The sequence below is a fragment of the Rhineura floridana genome, chromosome 3, assembly GCF_030035675.1.
Source record: "Rhineura floridana isolate rRhiFlo1 chromosome 3, rRhiFlo1.hap2, whole genome shotgun sequence".
Classification (NCBI taxonomy): domain Eukaryota; kingdom Metazoa; phylum Chordata; class Lepidosauria; order Squamata; family Rhineuridae; genus Rhineura; species Rhineura floridana.
This window is the reverse complement of record NC_084482.1, coordinates 121,197,896-121,223,771: the sequence shown is the minus strand read 5'-3', so window position 1 is coordinate 121,223,771 and position 25,876 is coordinate 121,197,896. Positions and strand designations below refer to the sequence as shown.

Sequence of the window (25,876 nt, the reverse complement as noted above, 5' to 3'; positions counted from 1 at the left end):
TCTGTTAAGATGCCACAACAAAACTCTTCGTCGTTTATGGTGTACCATTGGGTAATATTCCTGACAAAGCTCCCACTGGGCGGAACTGATCTGATTTCGAGGGAGGCTGGTTAGTTGGGTCACCCCGAAGCGATGCGAAGTGCACGCCCAGAGCTTCCCCCTCGTGGTTCCAGCGTGACTCCGCAGCCTGGTTGGTGAGGTCACCTCCCTTCGCCTATATAATATCGTTTTCAGGCTCCTCCCGCAGCGCGCCGCAGTGACAGCTGAGCCTGGGCTTGCTCGGCGCTGATTGCCCCGCTCAGTTGGTCTCCGCTCGTATCGTTGCAGCCAGGGAGCGCCGCCAGGGCCGTAGGGGCTGTTCGGTGTGCCCATCATCCCTGAGGGAGGAGGGCTTGGGAGGAACTGGGGAAAGCAACATGGCTGATGATTTTGGTTTCTTCTCGTCCTCGGAGAGCGGGGCAGCCGAGGCCGCCGAAGAGGACCCGGCCGCAGCTTTCCTGGCCCAGCAGGAGAGCGAGATTGCGGGCATCGAGAACGATGAAGGCTTCAGCACGGCCGACGGGGCCGCGGGAGGCGGCCAGGAGGCAGAAGAGATGTCGGGTGAGCGAGTCTGAAGGGCAAAGAGGCACCCCCGGGAAGGGGAACGCGGGTCTGCGGAGAATGTTCCTGTTGTTATGCTTCTAGTTGGGCTCCTGTTGTTATGCTTCTAGTTGGCGCGGGCGGGGGAATCGTCGCAGCGTCCGGGCCAGCTTGGAATAAGAGAAGGATGGTCGCCCAGCGGCGGGGTAGCTCAGGTCCCCAGGTCAATCCCCGGCATCTCCAGGTAGGGCTGGGAATGACCCTGGAGGACTGCTGCTGCTAGTCACTGCGGGCAATACAGGTCTAGATGGGCCAATGGCCTGACTCAGTATAAGGCTGCTTTCCTATGGTCCTATGCCTTCCTCGGCCTGCATCTGAAGCCGGTTGTAACTGCCGGTTCCATTAGGGACAGGGAAGCTTGGAAACAGCTTTTGAGGGTTACATCAGGAGAGCGGGAGGCAGGGTAAGTGGCGCTCCCTTTCTGTCCTCGGAGGCCTTGGGCATCATCAGCCTGGCAAGGATGCTGCCGCTTCTGCTACAATGTATAACTTAACTGGCACTCAATGCCATCTTTATGGTCTCTTCAGTAGAATACTGTCTCCATTTTATCTTTAAGGGAAGCTGAAACGCTGTCCGAGTGCCTGTTCTAAGACCGGACAATAAGTTTGTGGCACAGGAGGGACTTAAACCCAGGACTGTCTGCCCAGTGGAGAATACTGGCATCCCAAGCTCCCTTCCAGTCTCAGTAATACCATATCTGTGGCAGGGTAGCTTAGTCCTTTGGGTCAGGAGCCAGCTCCGCTTCAGGTTTGGGAGCCTCATAGGAGACAGACACCTTTTAGAGCAGCTCTGCAACCTGAGGAGGGGAATTGGAGTTGGAAAGGATATCAAAGTTCATCTAGTCCACCCCCTGCCAATGCAGGAACCCCATTTCTTCATTATCAGTGATAGTTGGTCTTCCAGCATCTTTTCATGGGCAGCATCTTTTGCCCAGCCATGAAAATGGAAATGGACTGCCCTCAAGTCGATCCTGACTTATGGCGACCCCATGAATAGGGTTTTCATGGTAAGCGGTATTCAGAGGGGGTTTACCATTGCCTCCCTCTGAGGCTGAGAGGCAGCAACTGGCCCGAGGTCACCCAGTAAGCTTCATGGCTGTGTGGGGATTCAAACCCTTGTCTCCCAGGTCCTAGTCCAACACCTTAACCACTACACCACATTGGCTCTCCTTGCCCAGCCATAAACAGTTGCAAAACAATGACCCACCCGGAAAGCCCTGTTTCCCTGGTTAATTCCTTCCTTGGCTGTGGTAAGGCAGAGCTGTTAGGCCCCAGTGCTGGCCTGGGGAGAGAGGCTGTGGAAGGAAGGGACTAGCATCAAAGGAGACAGGCCTAGTGAAGTTCCAGGCCAACTTTGGGAGGAGTCCCTACAAATGTTGCCAGACCAGATCTAGTCATCCTGGGTGTAGCCAGATATTCAGGGTGTGTGTGATGCCAGGGAAGGGAAAGGGCATCTGCAAGGAAGTGGCATAAGGACAAGAAGAAATATATTAGTATGGGGACAGCACAAGGAATGGCCCTCTGCCCTTTGACTTACCCTCTTGCCTTAGCTCCAGCTAGGGTTGTCAACTTTTTCAACTGGCCCGCTCCTGTGCTTTTACCATTGGCTTGGCTCACATACATTTTCCATTGCTTTATCTCCCTGCCAAGGAAAGCTTGTTCATTTCTGCATGTCATGCTGCTACCGAAAGCAAGAAAGTAGAACTAGTGAAAGACAAGTCCATTCTTGGCTCTGCTTAGGCAGGAGCCCTGAAACTATTTTATTCCCAAGCAAGAAAGTTACACTCTTTAGCCATAGTTACTGTTTTCAAAGGCCTTGTGAACTAAAAACACAGTGTCCCCAGCTAGCCTTTCCAAACATGCTCCAAGGAAGCAGCCTAGAGTTTCAGAACCTATTTATACTGATGATAAGGGTTTCCCCCCCCCATCTTTACATCAGATGTTTGGAGTCAACCCCCCTCTTCCTGTGAGTCTGGCTGGTCCCAAGGACAGCCTTAATTTAGTGCAGCACTTCAGCAGAAGGTACCTAAAGATCCCCCCTCCCCCAGAGTGGGATATGGGTACAGAGGGGCAGATTGGTCTCTCCATTTGCCAAGGCTAGGTTAGGAGTCGGCATCCACACTTGGCGTACTTTCATGCGGCCCTCAGCCTAGTCATTCCAAAAGCCCTCTGCAAGCAATCAGTTCAGACCCCCGGCAAGAGTGATTTGTCTCTCTCCTGGCAGCCCGCTAGGTGGAGGGGAAGTGGAAGGACAAGGGGGGAGGCATGGAAGTGAGTGAATGAGTGAGTGAGTGAGAGAGAGAGAGAGAATGAGAGAGAGAGAGAGTTTCTGCTCACTTTTGCCTCTGACCTTATCCACTGCTGGCTTTGGGCCTTACCCGCCTTCAGCATGCAGATTACCCCTAAGAACATAAGAAGAGCCCTGCTGGATCAGCCAAAGGCCCATCTAGTTAGGCATCCTGTTCTCACAGTGGTGATTCAGATGCCATTGGAAAACTCGCAAGCAGGCCAATGAGTGCAGCAGCCCTCTTCCCACTTGTGATTCCCAGCAGGTGGTATTCAGAGGCATACTGCCACCAGCAGAGGAGGGGGTATATAGCTCTCATGGCTTGTAGCCACTGATAGCTTTATCCTCCATGAATTTGTCTCTATGAAAGCCATCCATGTTGATGGCCATCACCACCTCTTGCAGGAGCGAATGCTGTAGCTTAACTATGCACTGTTTGAAGAAATACTTTCTTTTGTCCCGAGGGAATGTGGGCCCGCAACAGCAAAAATATTGCCCACCTCTGGTCTAGGGGCTTCTTCCAAACTAAAGGGGCAGCTATTATATTTCACAAGTTACCAATGTTGCGTGTAGTAAAGAATTATCCTTTGAAATAACAGGTGTTTGGCCAGCCTAGATAGAGCCAGAACTCTTCATGCCATGTGCCGTTAGCTAACCCATCATAGGTTTGCGAGGTTCAGGATAGGGCTGTTGTCCCATTAGCGTTACAAAAACAGAGAAAAATGGCTAAGTCCCATTTAATTCAGTGGGGACTTACTCTGGAGAAAACACGTATCATCATCTGCTGTCAGACTTATTTGCAGTATTGAAGAAAGGGGATTTCTGGCTTCTAACAACATTCCACTGAATTTGAATCTTGGCAATTGCTCAGAGGCACCTGGTAGTTGGGTCCTTATCTAGGGCTTAGATAAAGGAAAATGAGTCACAAATGGATAAACTGGCTTTTACTGAGAAGGCTAGCCCAAATGCCCTTACACAGGTATGTTTTCCTGGGGGGACACTCTGGGATGCAGCCTCCCCCCCTATTACTTTCTTTGCTGCTGTCCCCCTCCAAACCACAGCAATTACCCAATGCCTAGTGTATGCTTGTGTTTAAAAGCTATGGTCAGGAGCCACTAGAGCTAATCAGCAGTCAGTATGAATCTTCTTGCATGCTAATTGGCTCCCACCATCTATTGTTGTGGGGAGGAGAGAAACACGAGGAGGGGGAGAGTCAACAGGAGTTAAGAGAGGGAAGTTTCCTGAGAAGAGGAGGGACAGCCAAGCCTGATTTCAGAGGGGCTTTGCATCAGAATCTTACTAAAAGGATGGGCTTTCAAGCTGTCCCACGCAGACCCATAGCAGCCAATGCGGAGGATAGGTGAAGACAGCCACACTGGAGGGGAGAGGGAAGGCAAAGCAGCATTTTCTCACAGAGAAGGGGGACGAAGAAAGGCAGGCTGCTTGTAAAATACAAGGTGCATTGCTTATAAAGCATTTTTTCCACTCATTGGTGCTTTTTGCAGATTGTCTGGGAGAAACTGGGGGGGAGACAAAGAACTAAGAAGAGTGGGGGTATTTTAGAGACATCACTGCACGAGACAGAACTTCTCACGGCTCATCTTCAAAAAGCAGGTTTCTTCCCCTTGTAAAATAAAGGCAGCCTCATCCTTCTTTGCTCTTTCTGTCTTCCCCCACCCTCTGTGGGGCTCCCTCTCCCCCCCTCCACTTTCTCACAGACAATCTGCAAACAGCACAATCAAGGGGAACAGAACTACTTTACAAGCAACCCCCTTGTATTTTATATGCAGCCTTCCTTCTCCCTTTCTTCAGCCTTCCTTTGCCCCCTTCTTTGTCAGGAAATGCTACCTCACCTCGCTCTCCGCTCACTCGTAGCCCTCTTTCTCTCTCTCCCCACGCACCCTCCATTCTGGCTGCGGTGAGTCTGTGCAAGGAGAAAGAAACACTTGTCAGGCAATGCCCCTTGTATTTTACAAGCATCACGTGTGTGAGAGAAGTCCTTTCTCAGCTGATATGCAAAATGCAGGGGGAAGAAACCTGCTTTTTGCAGATCAGCTGTGAGAGGGGCCTTTCTTGCAGGCAGCAATGCCTGTAAAATCTCACCCTCTTTGTGCCCACCCCCATGGGGAGGGGAGAAACAGCCACTTTGCTTGCTGTGTGTTTGACGCTTTGGGAAGTGCCAAGTACGGGACTAGCAATGCTCCATGTGCAGCGATTTTCAAGCACCTGATTGCCAGCAGGATGTTGTGGCTTGGGAACCCCCTGCAAGGAGTTTTGATAAGTGGGTTGGATAATGTTGTCATGTGATTGACAGGTGGGTGCCTGCAGTCACATGTCAAATTTGGCTGTGAGGCTGATCCTGGTGACTCATGAAGGGATCCTGGACTTCTAAATTTGCCACTAGACTATGGCTCTCACAGTCTGTGTTGGCTTGGCTACCAGGGTTTGTTTCGGGGTGCTAGAAGATGGGGGTGAGCATTCCAGATTTCTGAACTTTCTGTCCCTAGATTCTGAGACTTATGGCTGTCTCTTTGCCTTGCAGCCTTTACACATCAATGTTCCTTGGATTTACCTCTCTGATATAGACCTGTGTTCTTTGCAACCCAGTCAAACCATGAGGTAGAAAGCTGGTGCAATAACTCATTCTCTCAGCCTGGTGCAGTCCAGATGTTTTGGACTCCAGCTCCCCTTAGCTCTGCCAGCACAGCTGACTACTAACATATTTTTCTTTTTTTGCCCTCTGCAGCTGATTTTGACGGCACTGGGGCCACTGTGAACGGAGATGTCTTTCAGGTGAGACTGTGTGCTGTACTAAGCTGGGAAAGGGGGAAAGCCTTGGTCTGTGGGACTAGCGAATACAGCAAATGTAGATGACCAGCAGGAATCACTAGACCCAAACATCTAGAGAAGGTTCATTGAGATGTCTCATCTGAGGGAAAACTGGTATTGTGTCTGCTTCTTTGCTGATTTCTCAAAGAAAGCACAAAGCATTTGTGGATGGGCAGGGATCCCAGTCTGTTATCAGTTGAGATTGGCTATAACATTCTCTTTTCCTAGAGGTTTATCCATAGCAGCTGCTTATGAGCATCACATATAGCAGGGATGAGGAATCTATGGTCCTCCCTCAAGATGGAGAAGAGCCATAGGTCAGTGGTAGGGTGTCTGTTCTGCATGCTGCAGGTCCCAGGTTCACTCCTAGCATTTCCAGCTAGGGCTGGGAATGTCCCCAGTCTGCTATCCTGTAGAGCTGCTGACAGTCAGTGTAGACAAGACTGAACTAGATGGACCAATGGTCCTACTTGGTATAAGGTACCTTCCTATGTTGTCAGACTACAGCTTCCAGTATCCCAGACTGTTGGCCATGCTGGCTGGGCAGATTGGGTTTGTAGTCCAACAATCTCTGGAGGGGTCCCCCTCCTGAACATCAGGTGGCAACTGGTGGCCATTTGAGGACACTGTTATTGTGGAGGGGGGTTGCTAATGTTTTCAAACAGGAAATTTGTTGGTGGTGGGATTGGATAATCAATTAAATAAAGGAATGGGAGTATGGGAAGAATAGGTAAAATGAGGAGAATGAGAAATGGGGTTTTTTGAGAGAGGCCATCTTGTTAATTAATAGTAATGAAAAGGAATTTTGTTTGAATCTGGACTGTTTAAAATGTTGGTACAGGTATTTGTATTACTTTTTAAAAAATGGATCCTACAGCCTAAGGAACATTAGGAAGGCTGTTTCTCTCTCTCTCTCTCTTTAAGGAGTGGATCTCAAAAGCATAGAACATATTGCACAGTGGTGGCTGGGCCTCTCCCATCATGGATTATTGACAGGGGCTTTCTTCACACACATCTTGTAGCTTCCCAGTCCAGTTCAGCCCCTGTAGCTAAACTATGTGCCTTTTGTCAGGGATGAGTCAAGTCTTATCTAGCAGAAAATAACCATCTGAATAGAGCCTGACCAGACAGATACATCAGGGGCCAGATATGCTGGCATATGCCGTGCGTAAGTTCAGTTGTATCTTAACTAGGGAAGGGGTTCAGTAGTTGGTTCCTATTCATTTGAATTCCAACGGTCTGGCTTTCAGTACTGATCCACCTTTTTTTGTTCCTGATTGTTTTTGCAATTGCCAATTCTTGTTTTTTTCCAGCGGAAAAAAATGACGTAATTACTAACGAAAATGCTAATGAAAATGCTTATGCTGTAGGCACTTGTTCCACTGAGTTTTTTTTTCCTATTTAAATATTGGTTAGGCAGCTAATCGCCCATTAATTCTGTCTCTTGCCTCAGGCTAACTGCTGTGCTGCTTAGCGAGGACTATCTCCCCCACTTTTGCTATTCTTGTTGTTTTGCAGTACCTTTGATTGTTAATGGTGATTATTATCACCCAGATAGCAGTTAAGAATGCATCAGCTTAGATGAAAGCTGATTACAAAGACAATAATGTAAACTTTGGAGCATTTTTTTTAAAAAAAAAGTGCCGATGACAACTGTGACCACAAGAAATCAATGCCGGTCTGAAAACAATGTGGATTGTTGGATTATGTCAAAATCCAGTAATAAATTCAATTTGGCGAATATTCTCCCCTAATCCTAACTGTTTCTGGTCAGGGTTTGGGGGGGGGGGAGGGTAGCATAAACCTTCATAGTCTGCTTTTCCATTGACTCCTGCGGCACAAATTTACTTTTTTCGTGCATTTTTGGTAATGAAAGTTACAGGGAGCTCTGTAGGTGGGGCCAGTGAATGAAGGGAGTTAGAATGCAGCATATTTTTTAATCCTTATCCCTGTCCTGACCCACTCATTCACTGCCCTTGATATATCCCTTTTACTGGCTAACTTCCGCTGGCTTTATGCCAACATGGCTTTCCCTCAGATGGAGAATAACACCAGGGTAAGTGATTTACACAGGCTTCAGGCTAGCTCAGGTGGGGGATGGCGAGATGTGCCACATCCTGATCTCTCCTAGCCAGTGTATCTGGAGGGTTGGATTGCATCATCAGTTAGGAAGCCTGTGTCGATTAGAATTTAAGAACATAAGAAGGGCTCTGCTGGGTCAGGCCAGTGGCCCATCTAGTCCAGCATCCTGTTCTCACAGTGGCCAGTCGGATGCCTGGGGGAAGTTTGATGGATTCAACCCTAGATGTTCTGACTGTACAGAGATTACTAGCAGAGGCAAGACCACTTTTTTCATTTTGTTAATGTGAAGAGGTTATGAATGAATATTTTACTCTCCCTTCATTTGACAGGGAGATCTTAATAGCACTCTTGACATTGCAGTTGGTATTGAAAGCAAACATTTTTTAGATATCCATCTACCTTTTTTTTTTAATGTAACATTCACTCTTGATATGTTTAGATGTACAATCAGGTGCCGGGGGGAAATGTATCTTACAGATATACTTGTCAGAAATCCAGGATTGGCAGCAGCTCCCTGTTGAGTATATGCTCGGTGAGAAAATTAGATTTGTTCCTCTGTAATGTATTAAAGAGTGCAAACTTGACAACCATGGACCCATGTCCTTGTAATGTTTTCCCCGGCCATGCAGGATCCAGACTTTTTTTATCTTTCTGTGAGTTAGTTGGCAGCTTTTTAGTCTTGGAAATATCATGACTATCTGGTTGGGGCACACAGTTTCTCTGTTGTGCTGCTGTGATTGCTAAATATGATTGCTGAAAAACAGTTTTGTGCTTTTTTTAACATCATAATGTTAATCTACTGCACTACTGATTGCACATTCTGAGCACATCCACTTCCTCCACACAGTCCCTTTAGCCTCCACTTTCTGCTGACGTTAATCCACAGTTGCACAGCACTCTTACAATGTTGTGCGTCGGCAACCACTGACAAGCTACTAAGAAAGAATTTGACATCCACTGCCCTTTTGGATGCCATCACACACTGTGGCATATGAACAAGCCCTGTCTGCCCAGATGGATGGAGAGGCAGCGGCTGTTGTGGAGTGTTTCACTCCCTCCTTCTTGTGGTATTGACTTCGTCTATAGAGCTATAATCCCACTGGAGATGGGTAGACTTAATTAGATTAGTGGATTGGGATGCGGGTAGAGGGTAATCTAATAGCTGCATTCAGCACTACAGACAGCAGTATTTGTGGAAGCAGAGAGCACTTCACACACAATTGCAGCTATTTCTATCTCTCTCTCCCCCCCCCGACTTGGACCCCCTTGGAGACTTGACTGTTGAGCCTAGAAAAGCAACCCTCTTAGTCACATCCAGATACATCAAATCCTGATAACAATTTATGGACCATAAGCTTTCATAGCCAGAGAGCCAGTCTAAATGTAACCACGGAGTCAGATTTTTGGCTTACTTGGAGAGGGTGTTTGAGGCAGGCTAGGAAATGCTTGCACCCTGATGGTAAAAAAGCAATCATTACACCTTAGTAACAGTACTGACATCTGAATAGTGCTTGCATGTTCATCTGTCAAAGCATGTTGATGGCAGGAAAATAGTTGAGGTACACTTTAAGACAGTGGTGGCCAGTTTCCTAGGTTTAGAGTGTGTGTGTGTGTGTGTTACTTTGCACATTCCACAAGGGAGGCCAGTTTTAGGGATGGGTCATTCCCCTTAAAAAGCCTAAGATTTGAGGGGAAAGTGTGGATGCTCCTCAAATACTTTGTTGCTTCAGGAGAAGAAAGTGGTGCCCCCAATACAGGGACAATTTGGTGCTACCCAGAACTCCAGGCAAGAACCTGTAGGCTGTCAGGATAAAATTTTCCTTAGGACCAGATGCAAATGCAACCCCTTGGGTCATTCCCCACTCCACCCGGTTTACCTTAATACAGTATTGCTCTTCTTCCTTAATGTTTCACTTCTTGTAGCTACAAGCCAGGTGTCACATTTCTCTCCCAATATACATTCCTTGTTGACCTCACTGCCTCTCACAGGAACTGGGTGTGGCCAATTCCAGCCCACTATCAAATTATCCCTGCATTGCATCTTTGTTGCAACAACAGAAGCTGCAATAAGGAAGGGCAAGAGAACTGGCTGTACTGGGAGAATTAGATGTGCTAGTTCTTTGCAGTACAGGTAAAACATCATGAAAGTTAAGGGGAAATAGCATTGCATGGTAATTTAGAGACAACCCAAGGTATTTTGCTACCTGAGGCAAATGGTGCCCTCGGTTCCTCCACCGTGTAGTATCCAAGGCTGGACAGGTTATTTTGGTATCTGTGGCAGAACATTGCACTAGTGCCTTTCTCCTCCCTGATAGTAAAAAAAGCAATAATAGTAAATTAAATAACCAGTCTTGTCTTGACACTCAATATCAGTCTGAGGTCTGGCTGTCTCACTTTGCCTAATGTCAGGGCCGGCTGTTCCCTCCATGACACTCTTTCAGCTTCTAACCTATCCCTGTTTATATACCTTGGCTACTGAATAACTAACCGTCTTTTCATGTATATGCTTGCAGAGAGCTAGCCTGTTGGGGGGAAAATGGGCTCCTACTAGGAGGAAGGGCGGGATATAAATTTAATAAATAAATAATAAAAGAAGAAGAAGAGTTTTATGGCACCTCATGAAGCATCTGTGAAAAAGCCCTCGGCCTTTTCCAGAACTGAATTGGTGATGAGTTGATACCCCTTTGTCCCAGGATTTTAAAACTGTTTTTAAGAGTACTTTTTATTGTAAAGATGCTTAGGCATCACTTACCAAGGTATCAAAACTGTTAAATCACAACTAATAGAAAGATGAAATTTGGTCTACCTATAACAACTCATCCTGATTATTAGAAAAATATGAAAATGGAATTTATAAAATACATACTGTTTGAAATTGTAGACATGAAGTCTGTCTCACCATGCACGCAGTGCATTTTGAAGTAGAATTGTGGGGACCCAGGTTCAAGTCCCCACTTAGCATGAAGCTCACTGGGTGACTTTAAGCCAGTCTCTCTCTCTCTCTCTCTCTCTCTCTCTCTCTCTCTCTCTCTCTTTACCTACCACCTAACCTAACCCTAACCTACATTGTTGTGAGGGTAAAATGGACCATGCACACCACCTTTTGCTCTTTCGCAGGGCAGGTGCGGGATAAAAATGTAATAAATAAATATATATGAAAACTGTAGAAGCTACATGTGCAACAGAAAGTGTGGAAATTCCCTTGTTATGCCTTTGAGCAGGATTGGGGGGAGAGGAGTTCAGGAAGCTGGGAATGTATGTATGTTTGTGGAATGCAAGATGACATATTATTCGTAGTCTGGTAAAGGGTCAGCGCTTACTTGGCTAAACATGTATGTTCATGCAGCTCTTTCAAAAGAAAAAAAATAGTACAGTGCTAAAAGTTATGCACATCACGTCAAGGGCCTTTTATTTAAAATTGCTATCTGAAAGATATAAGCTCTCCCTTCTAGCAATGAAGAAGTGAATGGCCTTTATCCCCTTTGCAGCAAAGTCCTCCCACTTACACTGCCATAGGACTGATCACACCACAGTTGCAGGATAGGGGCTCGCCATCGTAGTGCCCTATCATAGAACTAGAGGTGAAGCTGTTTCCATTGCTCATTGACAATTCTCATCCGCACGTGCCTTTGCAGACATAGCCTGGATTTAGACTTCATACACAACTGTATGCTTTTGACAGCCATTATTACACTGTTTTTGACCTCAAGTGGCGAGTTTGTTAGATCATTCCAGGAGTGCTAACACAGTCAGGCATTAAAGTGTTTGTGAATGAAGAATGATAAGGTATGACGTAGCGCATGAGAGAATATTACTAGTGATGAGAACATTCCTACCACAAGGGGTTTACACCCCTTGTGGCATAACTCACAACTCCTATTAACTACAGATACCATTTTCTTCATGTTAAGAGTTTTTGGTAAATATATATTGTAGAAGAGTGCAGAAATAATTGGTCTGTTAAGACTGGTAATTGAAAGAACAAAGAAACTTAAGGTTTATTATTACAAAGAGGTAAAGTAATACATGCTGAAGTAGCCATGTGACTTGTACTCCGGAAGCCATTAGTAACTAGTTGAAAATAAAGACAGGAAGAGAAGAGAAAGGGGAGGAGCAAAGCCTGCAAAAAACAACAAACACTTAAGAGAAGTCCGCAAAGAGAAGAATAGATAGATAGAAAGGCAATCGCTCCCAACTGGTTCATGTTGTTTGGTACATGCATTGTTGCCTTACTCCCAAAACTGAAAGAAGGAAAATAACTGTTAGATGAACAACAAAAATCCCATTGGTATAATCTCCTTATATTCATTAGCATTTAGATATGTAGATTGGCTTACAGATAGAAAGTGCTCCATTAGTCTTAGTTTGTTCTTATAATGGCAGAGGTTTTTCTTCACTTTCTAACGGCTAGTCTACACAAGCAGCAGATCATGCAGCACAAGCGTGGGGAAGCTGGGCCCTCCAGGAGTTGCTGAACAACAGTTCCCATCATCCCCGACCATTGGCCATGCTGGCTAGGGCCAATGGAAGTTGCAGTCCAAGAACATCTGAAGGACCACAGGTCCCCTGCATCCCTTATGTAGCACAAGGGTAGGGAACCTCTAGCTGGATTTGGTCTGCAGAGATTTTGGATTCAGCCCTCAGTTTCTCCTCCCTGCCTCCTGGCAGTTAATCTTAGAAGAAAGGTCCCATTTGTCTTTTTACATCATGGTAACACAACATTGCCCCTGTGGTGCAGTTCCTAACTGTAGTAATACTGTTCCTGGACTGAACCACTGTGGAGGTGAGGGGGATTCAATGCATGAACCCTTCTCTCTGACACACTAGCTTTTTATATAGAGGAAGAGTTAGTTATTGCTATTTTGATTTTACAGGGTGATATAGAGATATGCTGCTCCCCACCTGCCATGGTCCAGTTCAGAAACAATTGTGTAAATTTGGTCTTAGAAATTGGCTTTCCTTTTGAACTGAATGCTAAAATTCTGGAGGGGCAGTGATAAGTTCAGAAGAATGATAGCAAACCATTTGGTTGATTGCCATGGTAAGAATGAAACAAGGTTATGGGGAGGGTTGCTCCATTGATAGTGAGTTAACAATCCACTGCACAGACGTTGAAATCACTGCAGGGAGTCCTACTATGGACCAAGAAAATGTCATACGTAAATGGAACTGATACTGTGGCCCTTCTCAAATACTACAGCTGGTTTTTTAATTACTATCATTACTAGCCTTTAAATAAAGATGACCACAGCTTGCACTTCTGGCATGATTTCAGCTTGAGGCTGTGATAATTGGTTCTTGCCATGACAATGGCCCTGGATGGCATCAAGGTGGTTTTAGAACCAATTGAAACAAGTGTCCAGTTCTGTTCAGAGAAAGATCTCCTCAACAAGACACTGACCTTTTAAAGATTGATTGTGACATCATAGGGGTGACATCACAGAGGCACAGCTTGTAGTCATTCCTCCTTAGAACTGTAGGAGCTTGCCTGAAGCACAGACATGAAAATCATGTTGGCAGTGAATGGCAAGTTGAATAAGGCTGGGCAGGTACATGGGGGATGAAAGGCTTCCATTAGGCAGCTTTAGCATTCAGAAAGCCCTGTTCTTAGAAGCTTGCAGGCAGTTGTACTAGAGACAGCGTTCAAACCTCCTAATTGTTTCCATTCCTCCCCACCTTGCTTGCTGAATGGGCCTTGGGAAAAGATAGTTTATATGTATTGGAGAACCAGGATTAGGATTTGCCTATAGTTCTGTGGAAGATGTGTTAGCATGGTAGTTGTCATGCCCCCCAGACCCTCAAGGTACCGGGTTCATGCATCAGACTCAGACCCCCACCCTTAGGGAAATGAGACTGGAACCAAAAAGCTATTACTTCACCCTTGCCAAGGCTGTGTACGCTCACAACAACCCTGCAAGGTAGAAGGTAGGCTGCCACCACCCCTGTATACTGGTCCACTCAGAGCCAGGGGATCTCTGAGCCCAGAAGATATATAAAACCAAGGTCCTAAAAGGCAAGAGTCACAGTTACACTCCTTGCCAGGCACCTCTGGTTTAACACTTAAAATCCAAGCCTTCAACTTCTTAACCCTCTTTGGTAGTGAGTGACTGAGATGGGTCAAAGTACTGAATTCAGAACCACCCCTTCTCTCAAATGAACACACCAGGTTAAATAGAAGTAGCTTTATTAAGAAATATAAGTGCACATATCATATAGCAGCAAGTAATCCTTTAAGACCATTCACCCAACAGGGGTTTAGGTTCTTACAAGAGAATTCATACACACAACAAGAAAATAACAAACTAGCTTACCTAACTACTTACACAGGAGGTAGTTGGTTGCAGTGGCATCTCTCCTAAGAGAGATGGATGTTCAACATAAAGCAATGGAACCAGACATAGGTTGCCTTCTCATAAGCAACCCCTGGAACCATAAGGCAGAAAGGTTTGGAACTCTGGTGCCAGTCAGCATAGGCAGAGAACAAAGAACAACGGCTATGGGTCTCTAGCCCTATACTTAAGGGAAAAGGATCCTAACGGTCCAAGATTAATTGACCAATCAGGAATTGGCTGATGTAACTTTCTTCTCGATGTTTCTCACATTTTCGCGCCTTCAGGCCCCCCTCCCAACTGTGTTTTCCAACTGTACAGGCCAAGGATGACCTTGGGTACCAGGCACTTGCTAATCAGCAAAGATAAACAGGTGCAGCTTGTTAAGGCTTCTCTAACCATCTTCAGCTGGGAAGTGAAACTTAAATTTGCAAATTGGCAAAGGCTTGTCTTTTCTAACTGTAACCGTCTCCCAGAGTCCCTTACTGGAGCCAAAGTATTGTTATTAGATTTTTAATAACTCATGACCATTACAGGTTCATGACAGTAGTGACTGGAGAGCCACAACCTTCAAGCTCCTAGTAATTCCACATAGGTAAATGGTTGGTCGGGGCTATGGGTGAGTGTGGGAGAACAGCCTGAATTTCACACACAGATTCTTTTGTTGAAAGGAATCCAATGGACCCACAGATGCCTATGCAGCCATTGCCAGAGCTGACCGGTTGACACAGGAGCCTGAGAGCATTCGCAAATGGCGAGAGGAGCAGAAAAAGAGGCTGCAAGAGCTGGGTAGGAATGAACATGTCTGGGTGGGAAGAAATATAAACTGTACACATGTACACTGTGACAATGACGGGAAGAGTCTGTATTGTATTGATCAGATTCTTGAGGGGCAGTCCTAGCTGGCCCAGGACATTATTTTTATTTATTTATTATTTGATTTATATCCGGCCCTTCCTCCCGGCAGGAGCCCAGGGCGGCAAACAAAAGCACTAAAAACTTTAAAACGTCATAAAAACAAACTGTGAAACACATTAAAACAAAACATCTTTAAAAAATTTCTTAAAAAAAAAAAGATGATGATGATTAAAAAAAAAATGTCTGAAGCGGAGTCTAGTAGCCAAGGCCTGTCATATTACTTTGGAACCAGAGGCGGAAAAGTGCCCCAAGTGTCTCTTCTCCTGCCTGGCAGCAAAAATACAACCACCAATTAAATAAGCAACAGTTTGCTGGCCTTCTATGGGGGCTGAAACCAGCCACCTGAGGTGGTTGCCTCCCACTACCTTATGATAGAATCAGCCTACAGAAGCAGAAAACAGCAAATAAAAAGATAAGGAGAAGCTACAAGGATGAGTTTAAAGGGAGAAATGAAAAGATCACTTTCATGGTGTGTTTTTTTGGAGGGGCGGGGAAGTAAAAGGCAAAAGGGAAAATGGCAGGTGAGAAAAGTTGAAGCCTGGGATGATGTGGGCAAAGGAGTGGCTAGTGCTGAGGAGATGAGTGGAGAAATTAAAAAGATGGCACTGGGAGGTAAAACCACCAAACACAGAATGGGAAGACAGGAGGAAAAGACGAAGGAAATGTAGGATTGCTAGATGGAACATTAGCCTCAAGCTTCACCTCAGGTTGAGCTATTTTCATAGGACTTCAGCTGGACAGAACTGGCAGACCCCCTTTGTAACTGTAAGCCTGGTTAGTTGGGTGTCCATTGATTTTTTTCTCCTAGTGTTTGTGCTTCTCCCATATTTCTACTTGGACCTTGGTAGTCCATTGGGCGGTCCATGCAAGCCACTTCTTTGTTCTTGTCAGCCATGTTTCAAGGTTGCTTACAGCTAGGGCTGGGAAAGACTCCCTGTCCGAAAGCCTGGAGAGCCACTGTTTTCCAGTGGAGATTATACTGAGCTACTGTGGAGAGACTGGGCCACAGGATGCTTGGAAAACACTTAATAACTATAGGTCAAGCATTTATAGTCGCAGGTTTAATCCCTGGCATCTCCAGCTGGGGCTGGGAAAGACTTTCTGTGTGAAACCCTGGAGAGCCGCATGTGGAACCTCTCCCTTGCTGCAGATCTTCAGCCACCACTTTGGAGCATCCCCTAGTACCTCTTCAAAGTCAGCTTTGCAGGGTGTGCAACTGTGGCTGAGACTTCTCTTTGTATCCTTCTCTCCACCAGTTATGTGTCCATCTGATTTTAGATGCGGCCTCCAAGGTGCTGGAACAGGAATGGCGTGAGAAGGCTAAGAAAGATTTGGAAGAGTGGAACTTGCGGCAGAATGAGCAGATGGAGAGGAACCGGGCCAACAACAGGTACAACTGGGAGGGAAAAGCCTCCTGCCAATTTTTAGCTACTGACAACAACAGCAGTAATAGCTTACTTCACCACCACTCCTGCCAAAATATCTCAGGCGGATGGGACAGAGCTGCCCCTTGGAGCCATAACACAGCGTGACAAAAAGGAACAGGCCCCTTTGGCTGCTCTTGCCCATGTGTCCCGTGAGGCGGACAGGGCAAGGAAGCTTGGAGGTAAACTGTCTTGATCTATGTCTCCACCAGGCCATTCTTCACATCATCCACATCAAAGTTTACTAAACTTAGCAGGGCCAAGTAATGAATTCTGGTGAGAGGGCCCAACCAGGAAGCAAGGCTAGTCACTTTTGTGTTATCTACAACATGTAGGCAGTCTTTTCCACATTATCTGCTGGATGTAAACGCTAGTTCCTTCAGACATTGTCAAAGTATTTGCCTCAAATATCTTGGGTGAATTCCCTTTTACCGCTTGTTGTAAAAAAATGTTAATCTTCGGGAGATTTTGGGCCCAACCACACTATACATTTAAAGCACTATGATACCACTTTAGATCTTTATCTTCTGCAATAGTTAGCTGCTGATCTCTGATTTTAGATTTTTACATGTTTTTACTGTATTATAATTGTTATAAATTGCTTTGATTTTTAAAAATAAAATTGTGGTATACAAATATTGCAGTAAGTAAGTAAATAAATAAATAGTAATGGCTTCCCTCAAAGAATATGAGAGCTGTTGTTTGTTAAGGGGGTTGGGAGACCCCATTCCCCCACTGAACTACAATTCAGAGTTCCCTGGGAAGAGGAATTGATTGTTAAACCATTCTGGAAATCGTAGCTCTGTGAGGAGAATAGGAGTCTCCTAACTCTCAGAATCCTTAACAAACTACACTTCCCAGGATTCTTTGGGGGAAGCCAGTGTGATGAAGTGGTTAAGGTGTTGGACTACGACCTGGGAGACCAGGGTTCGAATCCCCACACAGCCATGAAGCTCACTGGGTGACCTTGGGCCAGTCACAGCCCCTCAGCATCAGAGGGAAGCAATGGTAAACCCCCTCTGAATACTGCTTACCATGAAAACCCTATTCATAGAGTTGCCATAAGTTGGAATTGACTTGCAGGTAGTCCATTTCCATTTTTAAGAGCCAGTGTGTTGTGGTGGTTAAGGTGTTGGACTATGACCTGGGAGACCAGGGTTCGAATCCCCACACAGCAATGTAGCTCACTGGGTGACCTTGGGCCAGTCACTGCCTCTCAGCCTCAGAGGGAGGCAATGGTAAACCCCCTCTGAATACCGCTTACCATGAAAACCCTATTTGTAGGGTCACCATAAGTTGGGATCGACTTGAAGGCAGTACATCATCATGATGACTGTTTAGAGTGACATAATGTTGCTTTAAATGTATAGTTCGGGTGTGGTCTTTGTCTCTGTACTTCTCAGAAGCTGCTGTCTCTGCTCTAGGAGGGTCACAGTGGGGGCACCATGCCAAATATTTTCACATCGTAAGGGGGCTTCCTTCTGTCTCGCCTAAGCATTTGTCTAATGAATCTCTAACAAACCCACAGAAGCCCCTATGCTGTCCTGCAGTGTCTAATTCTCTTGCTCTTCCACTCTCCCAAGCGCATTAACCCATCTTTCTCTCTTTAACTCTTTGCTGCCTCTCTGCTCTGCTGTTTTCTTCTGTCTCTGGGTCACACCATAGGATTGCTGACAAAGCCTTTTACCAGCAGCCGGATGCCGATGTGATTGGCTACGTGTAGGTCTCTCTTGCTCTTTTTTGGGGGGAGGGGCTTTACTGATGGGGATCTCTGTATGCAATTTATGGGCTTTCCTAAGCTTAAGGGAGTTTGTTGGTTACACACGAGTATAGTCAGGCATTTTACAACTGAAGGGCCTCTGCAAATGCTTCAGGATAGGCTAACACTGCATTGGTTCCTTCCTTTCATAGTTAGAATTTCCAGACATAATTTCAGTGTGTTAGTGTCGCCATTTGACTGTATAGTTTCCCTAGTCTGTTTAAAAAATCTCGCACTTCTTTGACTTAGTTGTACTCGATACCATTCCTATTCCAAGAGGTCTGTGGCTGATCTCTCTCTGCTGTGTCTTGATTAATTCCTGATAAGTAGGTGGGTGCTCTTTGCCTTTCACATCGAAAGAAAACTAATCTGTTTTTGATGTCCAGTTAAATAAGTAACCCCTCCCCCTGCCACCATTCCACTGGGGTAGTAGAGAAGTGAAGAGGAAACAGGTGCTGAAAGTGTATAAAGGAGCACTAGAGGAGTGACTGAGCAATGATGTAGGAGGAGAAGTTACAAAGTGGTACAGGTGTGCTCTGTGTAGCCAGAAGCTTCCTGACTCTTGAAAGAGTGTCGCACAGAGGAGGGCCAGGATCTCTTCTTGATCATGACAGAGTGCAGGACATGGAATAATGGGCTCAAGTTACAGGAAGCCAGATTTCAGCTGAGCCTCAAGAAAAACTTCCTAACTGACAATAAAGCCAATTACCTTGGGAGGTGGTGGGCTCTCCAAAACTGGAGGCATTCAAGAGGCAGCTGGACAGCCACCTGCTGAGTATGCTTTTGCTTGGATTCCTGCATTGAGCAGGTGGTTGGACACAATTGCCTTATAAGTCCCTTCCAACTCTACAATACTATGGGTAGAAACACACCCACTGTTCTGCCAGTTCCAGTGCGTCTCCGCCTCTCTCTCTTCTGAAAACGGGGGGTGGGGGCGGCACACAACACTACTCAAACCCTGCCCGTTAGTGTAAAACCTGGTGGGATCAGCTTTTTAACTTTTCAACTTTAAAGAGATTTTGCAGCTGATCGGCAGATCAACCCGTTCCCCCTCCAGGAGTGGCTAATGGAAACTCTTTGATCTGGCGAGTAGTGTGTTTACAGCCTATAACTTTTAAGTAACAATTACAGTGCTTAGAAATTATAAAGCTCTTTCCTAATTGCTCAGACACTCTTCATCTAAACTTGGCAACTGTTACAACAATCCCATATTGTTAGTATTGCTGGCCATATCCCCATATTTGATACCAGATTCCAGCAATGTTCCTGGAATTGAAGAATCCTAGAGGTGCTGCTCACAGCAATGTATCCCTCTGTGTGTGTTATTTTGCAAGTCCTTCCAAGGATGTCTTGGTGATTGTTCCAAATAAGCATCCTAATCTCTAGTATGCAGGCAGTGAATCGCCTCCTGTCACCCTCTGTTGCTTGCTTTTAAGGATGAGGCATATGTATCCTACCGCCTGAGTCACTGATCGTGGCACTGTCCATACACTCGGGGGGACTTTTCATGCTATAGAAGAGCAGTTTTGTTACTCAACTGTTGCATGAAATTCAGATGTTTTGGCAAGGCAGAATTCCTGTTGTGGGAATTTCACATTTCCCCACACCATGCAATCCACCCCAGTATTCAACTAATGTATTGTATTGTGATAGTAAAAACGGTGTGGGATCACGTTGCCTCTTTATCAGAGGCACCCATTGGATAGTGCTTGTATGATATCAGTGTGATGAGTGACACACATCTTTTCCCTGTCTGAACCCTTCTGCAACCTTTTATGGAAATCTATTTTTTAAATACTTCTTTCAACAATTGGAGCAGACCCACCCAAATTGTAACATACAAGCTAAATACATCCCATCAACCTCCTGCTGTGGCCAATGTTCGACAACCACCTTGTTTTTGCAGTCCTGCGTAGGCAGCGAAACAGGATGTTTTTCAAGCCCCTGATGGAATACCATAGTTAGTTAGTGTGCTATGTTCTGTTTGCTGGGTGATGCATTTTTGATCTTATGATGGCATCCATTTACAAAAATGTGGCTGCACAAAAAGATGAGAGTTGCCTTTTAGCATATATAGCACCCTACATATATACGTCCAAACATTTATGTACATGACATAGCCTGATTAGTTGCATAGTTTGCAAGTTCACTTGAAGGGCTTTGTGTGCCTCATTTTGCAAGGTTTGCAGTCTCCACCCCTGCAGGCCTTGCAAAAAGGAAGGAAGGGGAAACTTGTAAGCTCTCCTATCCAGGAGACAGATAGGAACATTCATAGGTTTCCCCATGTTGAGGCAGAGTTGTGTCTGCTTGCTTCTTTTTTGAGCCTATTTGCTAACTTACCTTCTTCTCCAGAGCCTCGGAGGAAGTCTTTCTGAAGGAGTCCAAGGAAGAGACGCCTGGCACCGAATGGGAGAAAGTGGCTCAACTCTGTGACTTCAACCCCAAGAGCAGCAAGCAGTCCAAGGATATGTCACGCATGCGCTCAGTGCTGATCTCTCTCAAACAGACACCCCTGGCCCGCTAGCCTATCCAAAAAGGGGCTGGGGCTAGGGCCGGGACTGGGGTGAGGATGCGAATTGCTCTTTTGCCGGCAGATTTTGTTCAGCACAACAGGCTTAGATGGCTACCAGTAGGGGACACAAAAGCATCCCACCCCTGCCCCTTACTCTCTCCTCCGTATGTTTGTGTCACTCGGATTGGGTGGTTGCCTGTACCCCTCTCCCTTGATTTTACTTTGCTTAAAGGGTGCATTGGTATCTTTTTACACATATTTATTAACTGCGTGGTTCCTTGGGCAATTGCCTTCTTTGGTTTCTCCACCTGCTGCCTTCAGGAAAGGTCACTCCCTATTTTAGTACTGGGGGCATTCACAGGCTTCTCTGACCCTAGTGCTGCAGGCCTGACCCCACCCCCCTTATCCCATCAAACTTGGCTGGTAGACAAAATACGGTTCACTTTTCCAATACTCTGTACCAGACCCAGGAGGCAGCACCAGATCCGAGCTTAAGGCTGCAAGTAGGATTCCCTGAGTTGGAGACTCAGCTCTGTTCCTGTTTACCACTTCCTCCAAGTGACAGTGAACGGTGATTCTCGCAAGCTGCCTGTAGGTAGAGAGTTGGAGCTCAGTCGCGCTTCCGAGTTGGTGCCTGAGAGGTTTGCACAGATCGAAGAGGATGTCCTCTGGGGGCACAGATAGAAGCAGGTCCTCTGGGAGTCGAGGGGGGGATGTGGAAAGGGAGAGAGGGTCATGATGAAAACTGAAGTAATTCTAAACACTTGGTATACTGAAATGGTAATGGAGTGGCTGAAAATGAAGTTATGGAAGAGCCTCAAGGGGGGAAAATACACAAGTCATTGCAGTAAGACTTGCTTCCATTGAAATGGAATGCTGTTCCTCCCTACCACAAGTTATTCCTGAATCAAAAGACTGTTTTGGTTTAGGGGAAGAATACAAGAAGGTAACCTGATCATTTCCTTCATGTTCATTCTCTCAGACACACATGCACACACACCCCTCTTAAGGCAGGTTATTCTGTATTTATTTAGGAAACACTAAGCACAGGGACATGATATGGGATTAATTAGATTTTCTTTTTGAGATCATTAATTTCAGTTTGTGTGCTTCGAAGAGATGATAGGGGAAAGGAAGGAATTTGTCGACTTGAGATGATTCCCCACTGAGAACTGTACGCATCTTTTAGGGTAAACCCAAGTCAATTACTATCACCACCCATAGTACGTTAACTGTACTTCAGAATGCACTCCTTGGCATGTTTACTTGGAATTAAGTGCCACAGTGTATTCAACAGGGCTTTCTCCCATATAAGTATGCACAGGTTTGCAGTCTTAGGCACTTCATCAGTGCAATACTACTACACCCATCTACTCAGAAGTCCCATTGAGTTCAATGACGTTTACTCCTAAATAAGTGGGAATAGGATTTCATTTGACAACTTTGTTTGGGAGGCTGTATGTCCCCTCTAAATATTCAGAGATTTACTGCTCTTGTAATGCTGCAGCTGCTGTTCTTGTTGCTGTTAGGTTTCCCCAGCCCAGCTAACAAGCAGGAAACAGGAAAATGTGGAGCTAAAATTCCACTGAGAGGAGCGCACTCCCCTGGTGCTGTGAGAAGAGTAGGTGATGATTTTTCTTGTATTTGTTCCCTTCCACACTGCTGGCCTGTATCTCAGGCTCCTGCATTCTCCTCCTCTGTACCTGGAGAGGAACCATCAGATCGCTCCAGTTTCTCCTTTGACTGTATGTTCTGCTGCGAAGGGCTGTTTGGCTCTCCTAATGAAGGTTTTTTACCTTGAGTGAATGTAGAGGTGGTAGACCTAATAACAGAAAAGAGTTAAGAGCACAATGGCCACACAATGAATGTAAGACACCTAGGAAAGTACGTATTTTGGAGACCCAGGAAAATATGGCCATTTGGGGAGATCTGGGCTGCCTGCCGAGTCTTTCATGCATTTGGGTTGAAGCATATGAGCCCATGGAAACAGCTGAAAGTACAGCATACGTGGATTATCTGAGTTCACCTCTTTACTTGGTTTGGCTTTGCAGGGAGTTGATTTTGTGATTCACTTATGTCCATGTGTATTGTTGAATGCATTAAGGTCCTTATGCAGTAACCTAACCATATCATTTTTGCACAGTGGAGCATTTGTGAGAAAGAGATCCACATAATTCTTGTTGTGGAAATTCTGAAGTTCTTGCTCATTTCTTTCAAGCAGTTTCTCTGATATGTAACTTTTGAACTTTCTGCATGTGGGGTGTCACATCAGTGCCTCACTCTTCAAAAATGGTGTTATAAAAATCATCCAATGAAGACTTTACTATGTTCAAAATGGGGTTGTATGAGCCTTGGCATCTTCCAGAAAAAGGGATAGGTGTTTCCCATAAGGAGAAGCATCTCCTTCAGATAAGATGCTCAATAAGGTTCATGTTTTTTGCTAATCTGGAGCCCCAAAGCTTTGGAAACAAATCCTATGAGTGCAACAGCCTTGTAGGATGTAGGGAGCCTTGCGGTATATACGGCTCAAAAACAAACAAATGAAAAAACCCTGGCAGATCTTTCCCCAGTATGTCCTGGGACCTATGCCCTGTTGCCAAAAGGTGCTTTGATTTGAAATGCAATGTTTGCAACAATTGCATTTCAGCTATTTGTTTTGAGCTGTTGTCGCTAGTTAACAAAAGTACAGAGAAAACTTATTTTCACAGGAGTTCTTTTTTAGAGATGTTTCCTCTGGATATTTGTTACTTCTTCAGAGGCCCAGGTAGGGGGCGAACAATCCACATTCAGGTCTATCTGAAGAGATAGAGACAAAGAAGGGCCCTACAGTGATATGAGGGACAGATTCCAGATTGGTGGCAGCTGCCTCTTCCATCATCAGCTACAGAGAAGTTCATAGTATAGACGAGACAACCAGGCCACCATCTGGAAGCAATGGTGGTCTGACCATTCATCACAACTGTTGGCTAGGTTTGCTTTGTACCCAAGGACAGATATTTGCACTGGAGTCCAGTAGCAAGACACACTGTGCTTGGAATCACCCAATCAACCCACAATTCCACTACCACTTCAACTTGAATCCCAAGAGGCAGCAGCAGTAAGCTGGGGTGGCACTTGAGGGAGGTGGGAGCTCTGCCTGCAGCTGTCCTGTCCCCCCAGCTTTACAATCTGTCTGTTGAACCACTTATCAATAAACTGCCACTACTGCAGTCACAGCATATTTCTTTCAGTGCTTCTCTCTGATATTATGGGGAGTGAATAGGGCAATTAATATCCTAGGCCAAGGTTGGGAAACCTCTGGCCCTCCAGATGTTGTTGGAGTACAGCTTTTTTCCCTATCATTGACCATGTTAGCTGTGGCTCATCATTGACCATCTTGAGGACCATAGGTTCCCCATCTCTCCTAACCTGAGGCCTTCCAATCTTCTGTTCAGATGGAAGATGACAAGTTTAAATATATCTCTCTGAATGAACACAGACCTTTTTAGACACATGCAGACTGATCTTAGGCATGCTGAGTTGGAAATGTCCCACTGTCTCCAGTGAAAATTACTCCTAGGTAAGCATTCATAGTGTTCCACACAAGAAGCTTATGAAAGAAAATAGTGTATCACCAATGTTAGGGAGCAACACCTAATAATAGATCTTTCTTATTCCATTTTATATATAAAAAGTTCTTGGTTTGAGGCATTTATGGAATAAACTTCTTCAGCAGTAAATAATACAGAACTAAAAATAGCAGTTTTCTTCCTATCTCCCTTGACATAGATTTGAATTACTATTTCCCCCCCAAATATTCTCTGGAATAACAGAAAATCCACCCCTTTAGCACACTCTAAATTGATTTGTAACTGATCTTTGCGGGCAGGTACATTCTGTTAGCTGAACGAAAAGTTGCCTGTCTACATTTGTGAGAACAGACTGAATTATGTCTGGCAAACTATTCACTAGAAGAAATTATTATGTGCCTTACATGAGCAGCTAACTGCAAGCAAGTTGGGCTATGTGAAATGTTCTTGTAAATGACTCTCCTTCCCCTGTTGCCCCAGTGGCAGATAATATACTGGCATCTTACACTAATCTTATGCACTCTGCACTGCCAGTCGAATGAGCAACAGATTGCATTTAAGGTTTGCCTGTCAATACAAGCCAAGCATATTTTGGCCTTAGGCATGAAAAAAACACTTTCGTTCTACATTTCCTGCTACAATGTGCTCAGCATTCTTCTCTTTCATAGATTTGGGATAATTTTAGTTTCTAAATGTTATTAAACATTTAGAACTGACTTAGAGATTCCTCCAACTCCAACTTATTATTAGAGTTGTTGGAATCTCTAAGACAGTTCTGTCCACACACCTTGCTTCTGACCTCTAGGCCTTGGAAATCATCTTGGAAAAGTTATCAGTTCTGATTAACATGCCTTTCTGTGATTTCAGGAGAAGCATAGTTCCCTGGAGCATCTAATCTCAGTTCTCAGGCAGGCATTGTGACAAAGGAACAGGGCTAGGCTGAACATTAAAAGCTGTCAACTAACTGACCTATTATAACTGCAGTAGTTTATTGGAGAGTTCTCATGTCTTCATTGTAAATAGTTAAAGTCAAGGCACACAACAACTTCAGTGAAAGAGAATTTGGATTTATTAATGTACAAACATCACCAAAAGGAAGGAAGGAAGCATGCAGGCAGGCAACTTGTTCTACTTGGTGACAGATTCTTCAGCTATGTGCTGGTTGCTCATGTTTCTAGAGGAACTCTGCTTGGATTTTTATCACTATCTGCTCAGTTAATTACTAAATCCTCTAAGCTATGGTTTGCACTTCGTCATTAACAGCTCAGAATACAATCTTATGTGCACCTAAAGAGTAAGATCCATTAGATTATATATTGTAGAGCATGAAGGGGGGGACCTGTGGTCCACTAGATATTGATGGGCAAGTTTCCATCACCTCCAGCTGTGCTGACTGAGGCCAACAGAAGTTGGTTTAACAACTTCTGAAGGGGCAAATGTTCCCCATCCCGGTTGTGGAAGATGCTATATGCCAGGGACAGGGAACTTGTGGCCCATCAGATGCTGCTGGACTACAGTGCCCATCAGCC

The 25,876-nt window shown here is 45.2% G+C and overlaps 1 protein-coding gene across 2 annotated transcripts; it reads left to right on the top strand.

Moving 5' to 3' along the window:
- The first annotated feature begins 230 nt into the window (after nt 1-230).
- Nucleotides 231-23,987, top strand: CLTB (clathrin light chain B). 2 transcript variants are annotated; one of them, XM_061617531.1, is made up of 6 exons: nt 231-600; nt 5,672-5,718; nt 14,837-14,954; nt 16,362-16,473; nt 18,173-18,226; nt 20,619-23,987. In XM_061617531.1, exons 1-6 carry the CDS (start codon nt 417-419, stop codon nt 20,788-20,790), a joined length of 687 nt encoding a protein of 228 aa, XP_061473515.1. In that variant the 5' UTR covers nt 231-416; the 3' UTR covers nt 20,791-23,987. The 2 variants fall into 2 exon arrangements, with proteins under 2 accessions (XP_061473515.1, XP_061473516.1); XM_061617532.1 differs by lacking the exon at nt 18,173-18,226 and having other exon boundaries at nt 234-600; nt 20,619-21,036.
- Nucleotides 23,988-25,876: the final 1,889 nt, after the last annotated feature.

Excerpts from the sequence above, each read along its gene's own strand:
- CLTB (XM_061617531.1), top strand. The coding sequence starts at position 417 with ATGGCTGATGATTTTGGTTTCTTCTCGTCCTCGGAGAGCGGGGCAGCC. Across the intron at positions 601-5,671 it reads GGAGGCAGAAGAGATGTCGG|CTGATTTTGACGGCACTGGG; the intron begins GTGAGCGAGTCT and ends TGCCCTCTGCAG. Across the intron at positions 16,474-18,172 it reads AGGAACCGGGCCAACAACAG|GATTGCTGACAAAGCCTTTT; the intron begins GTACAACTGGGA and ends GTCACACCATAG.